At 34.7% G+C, this 18,232-nt stretch overlaps 1 protein-coding gene across 2 annotated transcripts in view; it reads right to left on the bottom strand.

Annotated features, from left to right (window-relative positions):
• The window catches only part of LOC126979705 (ABC transporter G family member 23), an 88,934-nt gene that overhangs the window by 7,523 nt on the left and 63,179 nt on the right, over positions 1 to 18,232 (bottom strand). For both annotated transcript variants that reach the window (XM_050829171.1, XM_050829172.1), the window contains 8 exons: positions 16,986 to 17,079; positions 13,736 to 13,921; positions 12,476 to 12,717; positions 11,098 to 11,338; positions 9,199 to 9,376; positions 1,505 to 1,620; positions 806 to 876; positions 239 to 336 (listed from right to left, as the gene is read on the bottom strand). In XM_050829171.1, coding sequence (XP_050685128.1) covers positions 239 to 336; positions 806 to 876; positions 1,505 to 1,620; positions 9,199 to 9,376; positions 11,098 to 11,338; positions 12,476 to 12,717; positions 13,736 to 13,921; positions 16,986 to 17,079 — 1,226 coding nt within the window. The remainder of the gene's footprint in view (positions 1 to 238; positions 337 to 805; positions 877 to 1,504; positions 1,621 to 9,198; positions 9,377 to 11,097; positions 11,339 to 12,475; positions 12,718 to 13,735; positions 13,922 to 16,985; positions 17,080 to 18,232) is intronic.

Raw genomic sequence — 18,232 nt, 5'->3', positions numbered from 1 at the left:
GTTAAGTCTCATTTGCCCAGTAATTTCACTAGTTACGGCGCCCTTCAGACCGAACCACAGTAATGTTTACACATTACTGCTTCACGGCAGAAACAGGCGCCGTTGTGGTTCCCATAATCTAGCCGGCATCCTGTGTAAAGGAGCCTCCCACTAGTAGATTTTGTTGAAATCTTACCAATATAATGATTATTTAATGTAATAAAAATGCTTGTAGTACTACAAAATGAGCTCAACATACCTGTTATACCAGAGACCAATGATCGTTCAAGTATACCCTCATTTCTTTCCGCCAACATGGCTCCAGAAGTCAACGCGACAGCCAAAAAGAAAATAATCCTGCAAAATTAAGTAAAATATTACTTAATTACTTTCATTCAAAAATTGTTCAGACGTGTCTTAGTCTCGAGGAATACCTTGTAACAGGTAAAAAACTCTTTTGCGCAATATAATCCAAAAGCAATATACATAAGCGTAATTTTTATTTTTTTCAATTTGTTACAATATTTTAATAATTATTTTAACCCGTAAAAAAGTTCATGCACACGGCATGTAATAAAATGATTTCATCACATCATTCATGACAAGCATAAATACGAGTACCGTTACGCAATACAATGAATCGGTATGACCCGTGGGGCGGGGCGAGGGGAGGGGAGGGGTACGCCACTCTGCTTCACACTGTACCCCACAGTTCTTGCGTCCAGCCACGGACTTCATGAACTAGACTGACTTCATCTGAATGACTTCATTTCATTCGACACATAAAAATGCTAACGTAGACTAATTACAAAAACATTTAACTTACGTAAGTATAACTCCCGGTCCAGCGAAGTCAGTGAAATTTGGCACTTCTAAGCCAAATATTGGTTCATGGAACTGTGAACAAAATATTTTATGTTATTTACTTTAAAATACAATTTGAATATGGCTTTGGATTCTTCAAGCATAGAGCACAGAACCACCTCAAAGGCTCGCAACGTATATTTTGACTATTAGAAGACAATCAATAGCATAATACAGAGGTTCGAAGGCTTAGGATAGATAGATTGATATATAGAGCGTAAAAAAAACATAAAAGTATTTAAATAAAATACTTTTTAAAGTACTATAACCATAAAATATTGTACAGTAAGGTATTGGCGAGGCATTCCCTCTCAAAATTTAACTTTTACGCAAATACCATGAAAAAACACTTGCAGTTACACGTGTTTTCATCCTTTAAAAAGTATTTTATTTAAATGTCTATAAAACTCGCGATGATCAATATAGCCCAGTGTTTAATGACCCTGCTTATTGAGCTAGAGGTCTCGGGTTTGAATCCCGGTAGGTGGACAGCATTTATATGATGATTGTGGCTGTTAGATACCGAGTCATGGATGTTTATATGTATTTATGTATATAGTAAGCATCGTATTAACTATATCGTTTTTTGTACCCATAGTATAGGCTAAAAGTGCCTTTGTGTAAAAGTGTGTAAAAAATACTGGAATATAAAGGTACTTACAGTTACAGGTATAGAGAGAAGCTTTTTAGGTAGACCGCAAATAGTAGCCAAGTGTTCTGTGGCCTCCATTAATGACAGTTGTATATCACGATTCAGCATCCATTCGACTTGCTTATCTGTGGACAAATGAAATCTTATTTTTATAACCAATAACAAATATACAAAGAAATATGTTAGGTTTTTAATTATTTCAAAAAAGATACACTAATCTATTGGAAAAATGGCACCAACGTTATAAATGAAATTTGTTAATGTTGATTCCGCTAAGTTAGAGAATAGCTTTCACGCCAGCGATTGGCGAGTTAACAGCTCCTAAAATGCGTAGTGTGCAAGCGAATCACGTGTTGAAGTGATTTTGTGAAACTTAGAGGAATTTACATAATCATTTATAACATTTTAAATAGTTATTACCAAATGAATCATATTGTGCCTCTTTTTGTATATTTAGATTAGTAAGATGCTCGTGCAGAGAATTATTAGTTTTATTTTTGGTCTACATTGCCTTTTTCTGCTAATGAATCAAATAAAATTACCTTTGTAACACGCTAAACACTAACAATCAAAACACAAATGTATCCATATCCATATGATGTCAAAACTTTAACTGTAACCGTAACTGTCCAATCTTCGCCGGTTAAAGCTATTGTTAAAGTTAAATAGCTAAATAGCAACTAAACATTCCATATTGATATGATATTTCACTTTTTATCTTTAACTTTAACTATGCCTATGTGTAACACATTCCGCAGATGGTAGTAAGTGCGCGTTACTGCTATCGTTAAATTTGACTTAAACCTTAAGTATAACAGCTAATTCGATGCCACTTAGCCGTAGTATCTAAAAGCGCTTACGATGATAGATAGTCAACTTGGCTAACCCCACAGATCCCTGTACGATTTATCTGTGATCCATCACAAGGGAAAATCTCATCACTGTCACTTTATATAACAAGACAATACCATCGAGATATTATCCGTGCGTATAAAGCCTTAACTGGACCCATAGACACATCGATAAGCAACAAATCAATAGCCGAATCAAAGTAAGTCCAACTATAAATCAACTAGAATGACAGTTAATACGAGTAATATATTGTGGACTGTTTAACGAGAATCATTCCGAACACGTCCAAATTACTGTATTATTTTGGTAAGACGAAGAAAGGGATTGACATGTGACAACTGTGAAAATTACGTTATTATTACGATATTCTTTTTATTAAAATCTGCTGTAGATTTTCGCGACAGATTTATTTATAATAAGAAGGAGTAAATATAAAATTATGGTAGTGGTGTACTAGTTACTTGGGATTAAGATAAGCATTTCAGATTGTTGATTTTTTCTTATGGCAACTAGAACATTCTAATGAAGGATGATTCAATGATTTTTTGGCTTTAAAAGAAAGAATTTTTAATACGATACAGCGTGGAAATAATGCAGCAGAAACAGCTCGAAATATTAATGATATTGTGTTCGGAAAGAATTCGGTTAATGAACATACCGTGCATAAGTTAGATTTTTATTGTGTTCCAAAGAAGATTATCCTCTAAGGTAAATAATGATGAATTGAATTAGATGATAGAAGACGTAGAAGAAATTAAAAAGCTTGAAAATAATGGGACACATCGGGCACCCCCATGATTCAGCTGACTTACAGAGAAAAGCACGAGTAGAAACTTGCCTTATTATGTTGAAGCAGTAAAGAAATAAAGGTATTTTTAGGTGAATGGTTTACGTGTATAATAAGTGGATTCTATACGATAGTTGAAGCGAACATCAATAGCCTCCAAGTAAAACGTTAATATCAAACCGAAAAATTAAGTTAACTGTTTGATGGTCAGTTGTCGGTGTAATTCATTGCAACCTCCTCAGGTCCGGTCAAGCAATATGGCGGAGCTCGTAGTGATACTGTCCCGACTCGGCAATCAGCCTTCATCATTGCTAGCTAAAACTGGTCCCAAATGACATTTTAAGCAGTTTGTTATTTTTAAGAGATGTCCCCTACTTCTGGGATTAAATATACAAATTTAATTTCTACCAAAATGTTTGGACAGTGTGACCCAATTGCAATATTTGAGGTTGAGCAGGTTATCAACTGTAAAGTAGATGATGTAGATGAAGCCACAACCTGATGAAAAAGAAATACCAAGATTTATGGTCAATGCGTCACTCGGACGGTTGGGTCAGTTGGTAAGAGCGGTCGGATGGAACCTGAGAGGCGTGACTTCGAAACCTTGCATCGTCCTAAAATTTTGGTACAAATTAAATTTGACCACCATTTTTCTGCTATCATGACATTTTTTTATGGTAAAATATTTTCTTCACAAGAAGCAATATAAAATTCCTTCACTGATTTCATTAAGGCCTGGCCTCTAGAGTTCTACCGCCATTACATAAATGACCTACCCCTTGACATGAGAATTGAAAAGAGCGGCCGTTGAGTTTCTTATATGTTCTTCTCACGAGCTGTACTTTTTTCGAACATAAGGAAGTAAATTAAGGTAGGTAATTGAATAACGTTTATTTGACATTGACTTTAATGATAAAAATATACAGATAACAAGCGTAAATGCTTCGATTAAATAAATCAATTTACCTTGAGAGAAAAATGTTTGAATACTTAAATACAAAACACATTTTTCTTTGCCTCGAGATCGTAATATGACTGTGATCGTTACTAAGTAATTGAGTATAGAACAGCCTTATCTAACAACATTTGGCAGAGAACACCTGCTGGGCAATCGCATAATATATTATACACAGCGTAATATTGATACATCATTCGTGACGGAGATTGATCGTGTAGCTGTTCCCTAATCATAATTACATCGAGAAGGATAAATTGAAGGTTCCTTTAATTTACGGTATTATTTGCCTTGTGCATTTGACGAAAATTAAGTAAATGTATTGTTTTCCATCGTAATTACAATACTCTGCTTTTAATTTTCTTACTTCACTTCACAATTACTGCATAAATAGAGTCTTCTTTTCTTTCTTGTCATGTTACCCTTGGACATTTTCGTATGTTATGCACTTAATATGCTATTTCTATTTCTTATGTAATCATTTAGTATGGAAATTTTTTATGTCCCAAAAAAAAATATGCGAATAATTGGCGAACGAAAATATAGCTTTAATTTTATCAATAAAAGGGTTTTTGATGACAGTATCATGCAGCCACCACCAAATATTATTTATTCACTATTACGACACACAACAGTCGTTATTTTTCCTATCGCATTACATTACCAGTCTGTGAGAGACCGGATAAAAAATATTTACTGAAAAGAAGCGATGTTTTTGTGCAAACCCCGAGTCGTAATAATAAAAGACAAGGTAACGTCGAGATTACAGCTCGGCTCTTAATTGCTTTTCTTGCTAATGATAGACGAGAGTAAAGTTTTTTCGTTATAAGAATTCATTGGCCTGTAAGAGTTTTATATCATCTTTATATTATCAACACACTCAATGGTAATTCAAATCAAGAGCAATAGTTTTTTCTAAAGTATTCAGTCACTGACAAGTTAAAATGTAAGGTATATATATTACTTTGATTTGCTAAACGAAACAAAAGATGTTAATTACTTTATGTACACCCATGCTTTATATCCTCTATTAAAGATTCTGAAACAGTTAGCTTATTGCCAATGTCCTAACAACCATTACATCATCCAAACGAGTGTTGTAATGAAATTTAGTACAACATTACAGCATCCGTTTTCATAATAACACTCCTGTGGATGATATTATGGTTACTAGGACTGGCTTTTTTAATGTTAGCAGTAAGCTAACTGTTTCAGAATCATTTTTAGAGGATTCATATTAAGGGTGTAGATAAAGTCTTGTATGCAACTGTTGATAATTAGGTATTAAAACACTCATGTGTTTTAATACCCCTTATTACACAACAGTTGCATAAAAAACTATATTATTATAGAAATAATAATGAGTAATGCAATAACAGTAGAAAAATGCGAATATTTCGCATGTTTACAAATGGTCGCATTGAAGGAATTAAAATCATCGATGCTCGTAATTAATTAACAATACCTACTACAAATTAATTAATGATTCTACTGTCATCGGACTTGGACTCGGATTGTACTATAATTTTGGTAAATATCAAACTATGGGAAAAATTATGTATTTATTATTGTTAAATTTGATGAAGCATTATGGAAATTATGACGGTGTAAAAAAAAACTTAAATAACTAATTATAATTTCTAAGGGTTCACCACTGATCAGGCATAATCTATAAATAAATTTAAAAGTTTTATTTAAAAAATGGCTCTGTCGTAAATCCTACTACTCCATAGCTGAATATTTAAGTGAACGGACAGCCTGGGACAAGATTATGATTTTTTTTATGAAATAGGAGGACAAACGAGCGTACGGGTCATCTGGTGTTAAGTTGTCACCGCCTCCCACAATCTCTTGCAACACCAGAGGAATCACATGAGCGTTGCCGGCCTTTATGGAAGGTGTATGCGCTTTTTTTGTAGGTGCCCATGTAGTATCGTCGCGGAATCACCGCATAAGTAAGCTCATTCCACAGCTTTGTAGTACGAGGAAGAAAGCTCCTTGAAAACCGCACTGTGGAGGATCACCAGACATCCAGATGGTGGAGATGATATCCTAACTTGTGACGTGTCGTGTGAAGGTGGAATCAGGTTAAACAGCTCTTCGGAACACTCCCCGTGATAAATGCGGTAGAAGACACACAATGAAGCGACATCTCTACGCAACGCCAAGTGATCCAGCCAATTATATAGCAAAAACAATGACAGTACAATATTGTGTATTTTATTAAAAAGGGCGCAAAAAGAGTGCTGGGAAAGTTTCTAGCGCCCCTTTTTCTCTCTCAGAGCGCCTTTAAAAAGGATTATAAATAAATCAATTTTGAGATAATAAATGCCTTTATTGACAATATATCGAAACTTCTTCGCGAAATAATCCTTAATAATCTTTGACCTTGTGAATCTTCAAAACCTTTTAATACGAAATATCACAATAAATACAATTAATGTATAATCATAAAAGCAAATCTAGATTCGAGTCGTGAGATATTACAATATTATGTAAATGAGTTTTTCCTTCAGAAAATAATATTTTATATTACGAATTCAATTCTTCACAACTTGTACAAATATTTGCATCAAGATTATTTCAGATACGTCGTTATACGTTTAATGATCTTGAAAATATTGTAACAGATTACTTTTGTAACTTTTTGAGCTAATATTTCATAACAAGACGGAGCATGTCACGTTAAAGTGTTTATCTACACCCATAAATCCTCTATTAAAGAAAAGCAGTAAGCTAACTGTTCCAGAATCTTTAAGAGGATTCATATTATGGGTGTAGATAAAGTCTTGTATGAAACTGTTGATAATTAGGTATTAAAACACTCATGTGATACTATTATCACCAATCCACATTCGTGTTTTAATACCCCTTATTACACAACAGTTGCATAAATAACTATTAAGTGTATTGTTTGGTTTTTTTATGTATTTGTTTAGGTAAGTCTACCACCGTTGGCGAGAAAGTGATTAGATATCAACAATTTTCTTTCTCAATACACGTCAATTATAGATCCGTGTGAATAAAAGAGATACATATATATTGATCGCTGACTATAAGAATAGAGCAGAAATATATTTATTCACCATAGGAAGTGACAATAACATAACAGTTGGTAAAGGAGCTTTGACATGGGGAGAAGAACCAGTGGGAAGCTCCTTTACACAGAAAGCCGGCTAGATTATGGATAGCACAACGGCGCCTATTTGTGCCGTGAAGCAGTAATGTGTAAACATTACTGTGTTTCGGTCTGAAGGGCGCCGTACCTAGTGAAATTACTGGGCAAATGAGACTTAACATCTTATGTCTCAGGGTGACGAGCGCAATTGTGGTGTTGCTCAGAATTTTTGGGTTTTTCGAGAATCCTGAGCGGCACTGCATTTTAATGGGCAGGGCGTATCGAATACCATCAGCTGAACGTCCTGCTCGTCTCGTCCCGTATTTTTCATAAAAAAAAAAAAAAAAACAAAACAAAAAATATGGGGAGAAGAAATGGTAAGAAACTCCCAGCCCATCTTTTAAATCATTTGGGCTGGGCGTATCGAATACCATCAGCTGAACGTCCTGCTCGTCTCGTCCCGTATTTTTCATAAAAAAAAAAAAAAAAAAAAAAAAAAAAATATGGGGAGAAGAAATGGTAAGAAACTCCCAGCCCATCTTTTAAATCATTTAACAACTTAGCCTATTTAATATAATATAATACAATTTAGATGGCCTGCAATACAATTTAGAACCAGACAAGAACCATGCATCATTATCCTCTAAAAAATCTACTATACTGTAATAAGTGTTATCCTTGTCCAAAGTACAGCTAAAAAAAGAGAAATAAGAAATATACATCGACTGCAATGATTATCCAAACACACACACACACATACTACATACACCCTCAAATACACTACACACAACCTTACATACACGCACACACACTCCTGTAACCTTATACCGTAAAGTTTATTTTCTAAGTAGCTTATTATAGTAATTGTAAATGTTTTGTTATCTTATTCTGGCTTGTTTAAATCATAAAATATTACTTCTTTTGTTTAATACCTATATAATAAATAAATAAGCCTTCTTTGTCTTTGTGTTCAGTGAGTCCTGGTAGGTATACTGTCTGGTATTTTAATGTAAAAAATAAAAAATACTAAGACCTATGAGCTATATTAACTCTAGCTAACGTATTAAACGGCACGTACAGTTAACTCTTTCTTCTTGAATTGAATGAATTCAAATCACAATTTTTCTTGAATCCAGTAATATTTATTCTAACTTATTTTTATACGATGATGATTCAGTATTCGTCTTAGCTCGGGTGTAATCAGCGTGCGTTGCGAGTACGGGCGAGAGCGGGCACCGGCCGAGCGCCGAGCACGCAGTCAGTGAACAATTATCGAGCGAGGCGGTTGTGGCGCACGTGCATGCCGGGAACACCACGCTCTCATTATGTTACCTATTTTAGCTGTTATTTTTTTTTTATGGAAAAGGAGGAAAAACGAGCGTACGGGTCACCTGGTGTTAAGTAATCACCGCCGCCCACATCCTCTTGCAACACCAGAGGAATCACAGGAGTGTTGCCGACCTTTAAGGAAGGTGTACGCGCTTTTTTTGATGGTACCCATGTGGTATCGTCCTGGAAACACCACACAAGGAAGTTCATTCCACAGCTTTGTAGTACGTCGAAGAAAGCTCCTTGAAAACCGCACTGTGGAGGACCGCCACACATCCAGATGGTGGGGATGATATCCTAACTTGTGGCGTGTCGTGCGAAGGTGGAATTTGGCGGCAGGAATCAGGTCAAACAGCTCTTCGGAACACACCTCTTTGAACACTCCACATACATTTGAAGTGAATCGTTTCTTGCTGAATATAATACCGTGTGTTCTACTTGCTGTCGTGTTAAACCCAAACTATGGATAATCACGAGGATCTTGACCGTGTAACCGGCCTTGCCCAGTGATATATTTATTGAGCACACTGCAGGCAATGACCCTCACATCTAGTTTGTCTCAAGGACAAGAGATCATTAAAGATTTACATGCGGTGATTTTCTCTCTGACCTTTCAGCTCCTGCAGTAGGACCAGTTCCTAGGAAACTACATCTAAACTTACCTGTATCATCCATATGAACTTCTATTTCAGAGCTGTCAACAGTATAATTGCTTGCGTGTCTTGGATCTTTCATTCTTTCCTGCAAGCTTTGGGAGAAATTAGCAGGAAAGACGAGAACGGCACGGGATTTTCCGCGAACTGCTTCTGCCATCGCAATTTCTTTTGTTGGGTAGTAGATCTGTAAAATTTCAAGTATCCTTTAGCCCAACGTAGGATCGCGGTTTAAAAATTATTTTCTACTTTTGAGTTTGGTTTTCTTATAAACCGTTACTTTACTTTTTTTAACGAATATTTATTTTTTCTGTTTTAGTAACGCTTATGTTATCGTGCTTATTCCAAATTAATCTGACGTTTTGAAGGGGTGAATCTATTGGTGAACCCATATGAAGCTATATAATATTTTATTATTTTTATATAATATCTCCATCATGACGTCACCAAATAGCCTAACGGAAGACCACCGCTGGTTTTCAAACCAGCAAACATGTTGAGTTGAGACCACATTGTAACCAATAGCAGATATTATGCCGTTTTTTTATGTCTCTTATAATATTTTAGTATTTTACATTAGCGTTTATTATTATTATTTATATTTCATTAATATTTAAATATTAAGTTTAAGTAAATAACAGACAAACTTTCACATAAGATATATGAACGATGTTTACCATTTGTCATACTGAAGTATCAAAAGAGGTACTATTTTTCAGAAGATGTGCATGCACTATTTTGTTCTATTTTATATGACCGCAATATTTCACAGGATTATTTTTAAAATATTACACTTTCGTGAATTCATTGCAAATACTGTTGCATTCACTTTTAAAAAATGTTAATAACGATGTCGTGACCAAAGTACGACAATTTATATACATAATTGTATTATGTAATTATTATTGCTTCTGTTTTATGTTAGAACGTTTATTTCTAATTTTATTGTTCCTAATACGATGAATATTTTAACGTTCAAATATTTCCCAGAGCACGAATAGAATTAAGAATTATACGGTGGTCATTGACTTTTGTTCATGAGAGTATTATGGCAGTATTTTTCTATTTAATTAAGACACTTTTTTACCGTTGCTTTGTTTGCGTTTTATATTGATTGAAATTAAATATAGCATAGATTTTAAAACTTTTGTTTTTATTGAAAAGGAGGACAAACGAGCGTACCGGTCACCTGTTATTTAGTGATCACAGGAGCGTTGCCGGGTTTTAAGGAAGCTGTACGCGCTTTTTTTTACGGTACCCATGTCGTATCGTCCCGGAAACACCGCACAAGGAAGCTCATTTCACAGCTTTCTAGCACGTGGAAGAAAGCTCCTTGAAAACCGCAATGTGGAGGACCGCCACATATCCAGATGGGGATGATATCCTAATTCGTTGCGTGTATTACGAAGGCGGAGTTCAGTGGCAGGAATCTGGTGAAACAGCTCTTCGGAACACTGCTCGTGTCAAATGCGGTAGAAGAGACACAATGAAGCGAAGAAGAACAGAATATATTACAATAGAACATTCTTAAGTCAAATTTATAAAAAGAGGCAAATACAGTCGGTGATTCATTATTAGTTCGAAATAGATACATAGTAACATAATCATTCAGAACAAAATACAGAGAGCTAACCAGATTACCAGTGGGAGGCTCCTTTGTACCGGATGCCAGCTAGATTATGACAACGGCGCCTATTTCTGCCGTGAAGCAGTATTGTGTAAGCATTACTATGTTTTGGTCTCAAGGGCGCCGTAGCTAGTGAAATTACTGGGAAAATGAGACTTAACATCTTATATCTCAAGATGACGAGCGCAATTGTGGTGCTGCTCAGAATTTTTGGGTTTTTCGAGAATATTTTATTATTTATATCGACAAATACCGTATGTATAAAACGTATTATCACTTACCAAATTTGATTGCCGCCTACTCAAAAAGTCCAGATAGTTGCAGCTAAATCTGGTCAAATTCCATTCGGACGTCTCGTCGATATATGGGCAAATGTCCTTGTTGTAAGAGCAGACACCATGCGTTATGTTCGGCACTTCGTGGTTCACCACGCCCACAGGAAGTCCAACAGGATAGTGGCCAATTGCGAGACAAAACAGTACCATTTGTGACAGGGGTAGACCAATGATAAATGATAGAAGCCTGCAAGAATACACTTAATTAAGGAACTGAAGATTTGGACAAATACAATAAGATCTATCGACTAAACTTCACCGAATCCTTGATGATTAAGAAGTTGAATGTGTAATCTTGGAGATCAAAGAGTCGCGAGTTCGTATGCCGCACCATCTATACATTAATTTGTACACTTATGTATGGCCGTTCCCAATATACAATCTAAAGATAGAGATAAATTACTACCTTCTACTGTCAGTAATTAGCTGTCAAAAATCTGAAACTGTCCCAATATACCCGATAAGTAATTCTTATCGCCTGATATTGGGACGCGTGAATTTGTAATTTCCATACAAACTTTATATCGCTGGTAGGCTGTACGTCGCGGTCGTCCCATTGACAGACATCGTGTACGGATAAGGTGAGTTAGCGTCGATAAGTTTATTGGGACAGAAAAGTCAACGATAATTACGATTTTTATCTCAAGTAAGAGATAGACTGAATATTGGGAACGGCCGTAAATGTATATTTCAATCACATGCACTTCATATGAATGATGATAGATTGCCTACTTTGTAACAAATACATTCAAATACAAATTGCTTGCGTTAATAAATTACACCTGGTAAAGAAACTATTATACTAGCATTTAATTTCAGAGATACTTTAGTGGCCTTTCCAAATAAAACTTAAATTAAACAGCTGATACAAAGACTGTCTTTATCTGTCTCTCTTCCAACAGCAGACCAGAGAAGTAACCAGAAAGTTGACCTTATAAGAATAAGGAAATTGAAGGTGCAATATAATATAAGGTATAACGGAAATAAATTAACTATTTAAGTATTTCGAAATTATCTTGTGGTCTGAACATGGGATTGCAAAAGATCAAGGTAACCGGTAATTCCTAATTAACGGATTGAAAAACTTAAGTGGCAGGAAGCATGCCTTATAGCTGTCCAAACGGTTGACAGATAGGTCTGAAAGGTTTTATATATCAATCAGAATGCGCAGGTCTTCTGCAAGTTTTACCAAGTACCAACCTGATAAAGGGTTCCAATGGGTGCACAAGGCGCCACACCGATCTTTAAGGGAAGATTACCCAAACGCTCACATTATTAAAATTAAAATATTTAATTAATTAATTATGACCAGAGCAATTCTTACCCGAAATTTCTAAATAAGCTCCAGAAATTCTTCCATATCAAAGCCTTCATATGATGCAACTTCATTGGCTTAATCCTCTCGATATATCCTTTAGGATCATCATCGTCTGGAGGTAATGCTTCCACTGGTAACGTCAGATCAGCAACCACACTCCTACCCTTGCTACTCATTGATACGTTATCACCGAATTCGCCAGATATCTCGCCTATGTCACCATCTTCTATGTCTAAAGCTGTGGGATCCTGAAAAGACATCATCGTGAAACTGGATCGGATATAACCGTTGAATGGAATTAATATGTATGTGGTAGTGTACAAATCAATGTGTTTTTTTTACTTTCGTTCATCTTTATCTTCTTCTAAGAGCCTTCCTTTTTCCTGTTGATGACTTTATTTTATATTTTTTTTTTCGTTTATTGTTTAAACCTAAAAATCTCAAACGTTTATTTATATAATTAATCAACTTTAATTAGTAAATAGTATTTTAACATCAGTTTTGTATCGTGGAGACAGTTATAAATATCGCGGTGCGCTTGGATACAACGGATATGAAAGATAATATTATTATTATTATATCTGTAAAAATGTGGAGAGACTTCTCCTTTAAATATTTCTCAATAGTAAATCATTTTATTTCAAATAAATTTCTACATACGTCTTCAGGTTAGGCTAGCACTTTCACACAGATTTTCCGATTAGTTTACTAACTAATAGTACCTACTATAATAGACCAACGACATTTTTCATGTCCCATTTTAAGAGTTGTTTTTGGTCTAATTTAATGTATTGGTATCATTCGAAATGAAATTATAAAGAATTATATGGAATATCAGAGAATTGTATTGGTTATATCAACGTTATAATAAGTCACCTCTATTCTTTTCTCTGGATATGTGAGAAATGGTCTCAAAATTATATATAAAATAGGTGACTTAATCGTAAATATTGTGCATTTGGCACAAGATACATATACTCTCAATTCGATTGTTATTTTTATTAATGTACACCGATTACCCTGAGATTTATGATCCTTTTTACGTGTCTTCTTCAGTTCGACGCAGAATTGTTGTTATAGAAATTTTGCATGATTTGGCCCAGTAGTTTTCATGTAGTCATTTATGAACATTTTGTTTATGTGGATGATGTGATTTTAGTTTATGATCCGCTTTTTAGGAGTTTTCTCTTAGATTGATTATATATTATTATTAACCCGTGTCCCAATAAGTGAGTCTTTTTTGTAATTCGTGTATTTACTACTTACAGGTATGGCTGGTATTTCAACTTTTTCGACAATGTCGGCCAATATGCTTGACCGACGGCGTTTGCCCATGTTCTGCATCACAGACAGCTTGAGGAACACATCCTCCAAACTGTCCGCTTGATACCGTCTCATCAACTCCATCGGCGATTCTTCGGCCAAGAATCTTCCACCTCGCATAAGTCCAATCTAAAAATAACCAACATTTGTAATGAATAACAAAAATTAGAACTTAAATTAAATATTATGGAAAAGTTCATTAAACATTGTAATTTACACAATGGCATTAATATTTTTGAAGGCGTATCTTCATAGGACTACGGAGCTATTTATTAGAAACATATAACTTAATTTATGTATGTAAAGGGGGAACATCTATTTTATCATTAACTTTTTGAAGATTTTTTTTGCATCTAGCCTCATTGTACCTTCCTCACACTATACGCTAAACGCGCGGTATTAGCATCAGTACGATTTCGCGACGAACACTTACTGCGCGTGCTCATTAACATTAACAAAAAAATCTTTTTAATTTATAAATTATACGTAATTTCTGAACAACATCTCTTATTTGACTATCGTATTGTAGCAACAGCTCGTACATAGTTAAATTGGTCCTTCGAGCTGGATTCTATTTAGTTTGAGTTGGAGAGATGTATATTACTTGCATAGATTCAATTCTATCGATATAATATTTGTTATAGCTTGGGTTCCAAAATTTGGAGGAATATTCTAATATTCTGTGGGCATTAGAGCAATACAAGAATTTACTCAGTTTAAGTGTTTTAAACATGCTACAGGTTCTTATGACAAAACCAACAACTTTAAAAATTTTGGTCATAATTAAATATAATATATAATTTGTTCACTATAGAACAATTTGGAGTCCATGATAACATCCAGGTTTTTCATTCTTAACATTATTTTAAAGATTGTAATTTATTTTAATCCGATTTGTTTTCCAAGTAAATGTGACTTTGAAACTTTGAGATCTAACTTATGAATTTGACAATAATTATCAAATCTATTCAAATCAACCTGTAAAAGATGGCAATCATTGAGCGATTTGTTTTTTATCATCCTCATAAAATAACAATTATGAATGCGAAAATATAATGCTATAAATGTGAGATATCATTAAGAAATATAGAGAATAAAAGAGGTCGAAGAAGCTAGCCTTGAGGAACACCTGACGATTCTAATGTAAGACGAAAACCATCGGAATTATCATCAAAGCTGAGCTCACGCGCGAATGATACACGAGTAACTTAAATATTTGTTTTACCAATTAAGGATGCTATCCCAAAAAATCGCTAAAATAGCGCAGAATTGAAAACATTTCTTAACGGTTTAAATAAAGCTTTTATTATGAGAAGAAAATTATTTTTTTCAAAATTAATTTTAATCATTCAATCTAGATAAAAGTGTATGAAGAATTATTTTAAATATTAATTATGTTTACTAATACTATTTAACATGACAGACTTTTGTAATTTTTGTAAATTATATCATATTTGTAAGAATTCAAAATGCTTCTTATTATGAATTAGCATAATGGCGTGCACACAATCTTGTGCCAGATAGGTAAACTAGCTCCTCTCGATTGCTCAAGGCCGTTGGCTCAGTCCCCAGCCTTAATAACAAATTTTAGATATCGTTTTGTTTCATTTTGTTGTGTTGAACGCTCTATGTCATACACTTTAATCTTTCTGTCCACGCGCTTCTGAATAAAACGAAGTGATCACATGAAGGTTCCTATTGTCATTTACAGCTACGGAAATAAAAAATATTTCTTGCGAATAAACATGAGTATTTATGGGACAATAACTCGTAATTTACACACAAATCTCATTTAATATCCCATGCGAATATTTTTTGTATGATGTATTATCATAATATTTATCTTTAATGAATGTGTTAATTTTATTGTGCTTATAATAATAAATTATCTCGTACTTTTGCGACATGGTTATTTGAATCACCTTAGTTAAAATAAGTTGAACCGCTTAATTTTTTAAGTAGAAAACAATACAACTGTGTACAAAAATCGCCAATATAATATATCTAGACATTTATTTAGTGAAAAACATTTTATAAAAATTTAACGCTTTCTGTAAATAAATGTCACTAGAATTCTTAATTTTCCTAAGACAATATCAGTATCCAACTGTAATTCTCCGAAATGAGTGCTTGAATAAAATTGCGATATAATTGTGTTTAATTTTCGACGCGCTCAAAGTGCCTGTAGCAATTTTTCTTGTAATAAATCCTCGGCGAATATAGAAGGAAAATACTCAAATTGTAACTCTTGATGACAGCAATCAAGTTGCGAGAAGATTTATTTAACACTGCGAGACATATTTTGAGATAGAGTAGACTAATGCAAGGCTATTAGGAATATTTAAATCTGTGATCCATCGCAAATTTCTTGGGGAACCTAATATCGTTTTACAAGAGTTCTATCTTCGTAATAATTTATACTCGTAAGACAAGGTTTTTGACTCGCTTTAGTTCACTAACATTTTATTCGTTACATGTATTCAGAGTGCCAACTTAATTTATTTTTCCTGTTACAGGAGGCAGTGACTTGATATAATATTGTGCTTGAGTAGGTAATTGTTATCAGTGTTATTTAATAAAGCATAGTATTGGTATTTTTGTGAGCAGAAAAATATAATCTGTGAGCAGAGATAGCTAATAGATCTGTAGCTGATTGATTTTGATATGTTTGCTGGCCATAAGTTTTTTTTATTGAATACCTGGTGTTAAGTGATCACCGCCGCCCACAATCTCTTGCAACACCAGAGGAATCACAGGAGCGTTGCCGGCCTTTAAGGAAGGTGTACGCGCTTTTTTTGAAGGTACCCATGTCGTATCGTCCCGGAAACACCGCACTGTGTGGCCGGACCTCCGCTTTGTAGAGCGCTAGAATGTGGGCCGGCTTGAAGTATTGCCGTGCTCTATTAATGACGCCCAGTTTCTTCGAAGCCAATTTGGGCTATGCCCTCCAGATGGCCACGAAATTGTCAATCACTCGAGAATTCAAGACCCAGTATTCCGATACTAGGCGAGGCTTTCAGAGAAGTGTTGTCGAAGAGCGGTGATACGAGTATAAGAAAGGTTTTATGTTAATTTGGTTTAATTTTAAAAATGGTTTTATGTTTGATGCACGGCGATAGAGTACAAAATAATTACTGATTATCCAAATATAAAATACCAGACTCATATACAAATGAAATATTTGACTACTTACAATGTTTGCCTGTTTCGTTTCATCGATGTAATGTGTGGTAATTATAACAGTGGTTTTCCCTCCTTTTGTAATTTCAACCAGATGGTCCCAGATGCTGGAAATAAAAATGTCAATATTTTCTTAATACAGGATAATTTATACAATCAAAACAAATCTTATATCTATATTTTCTATTCTATGATTACATTAAATTAAAACTATCAGTACGGGGAAGTGTACCAAGAATACTGGCAGTGTTTCCGCGTTAGCTAGACTGATCCGTTGACCGATATAGATACCAGCGCTTGGATTTTAGCAGCCCTATTGAGACGCGTAGATAGCAGCCTAGCGAAACTCTCTAACGGCCGTTCCCAACACTGAGTTTGTTGCGCCCTTCTTCTCAGGCCTGAGGCATTCATTTTGGAATGGGTGGTAGTTTTTCTTTACTTTCAATAAGTGCTGTTACATCATATTTTGAATAAAAATATTTGAATTTGAATTCAGTCTATCTCTTACTTCAGATAAAAATCGTAACTATCGTTGACTCTTATCTCCCAATAAACTTACCGACGCGGACGGTAACTCACCTTATCCGTACACGCTGTCTGTCAATGGGACGACGTATAGCTTACCAGCGATATTTGTATGTAAATCGCAATTCACGCGTCCCATTTAAGGCGATAAGAATGACTTATCGGGTATATTAGGACAGCTTGAGATTATTGACAGCTAATTACTGACAGTAGAAGGTAGTAATTTATCTCTATCTGTAGATAGTATGTTGGGAACGGCCGTAAAAAAAAGCGATTCACTTGATTGTATGGAACGTGCAGTCATTGACAGATTGACAGATGACGGTTATAATCTTGTAAAAAACGGAGACAGCAGAAATCCACTACGTTAAGAGCAACTGTTCGCTTTTGAACTTAGCCGGATTATAATTCGAAATTTTAATTGTTACTTAGGCAGACCCACTTCTTATTACTTAGTATTTACATCGTCTTTGGTACATAGCACTTTGTATTTTGCACATACTCCGTGCCTCTGGGCTTCACTTTTTAAATAATAGTTTTTTATATGTGAAAGATTAGGCAAACGGGCAAGATGCTCTTCGTGATAGGATTTAGGAATTGGGAAGAGGTGAAACAACCGATAGACATCCGCAACATCAGAAGAAAGAAGTTCTTTAAAATTTCTGAACATATACTTAACATTAATGTAAGACTTTCGCGATGTAAAAAATGCACAGTGCCATCTCTCGGCAATTT

This window comes from Leptidea sinapis, chromosome 4, assembly GCF_905404315.1.
Source record: "Leptidea sinapis chromosome 4, ilLepSina1.1, whole genome shotgun sequence".
Lineage (NCBI taxonomy): Eukaryota > Metazoa > Arthropoda > Insecta > Lepidoptera > Pieridae > Leptidea > Leptidea sinapis.
This window is presented reverse-complemented; position numbering and strand designations above follow the sequence as displayed.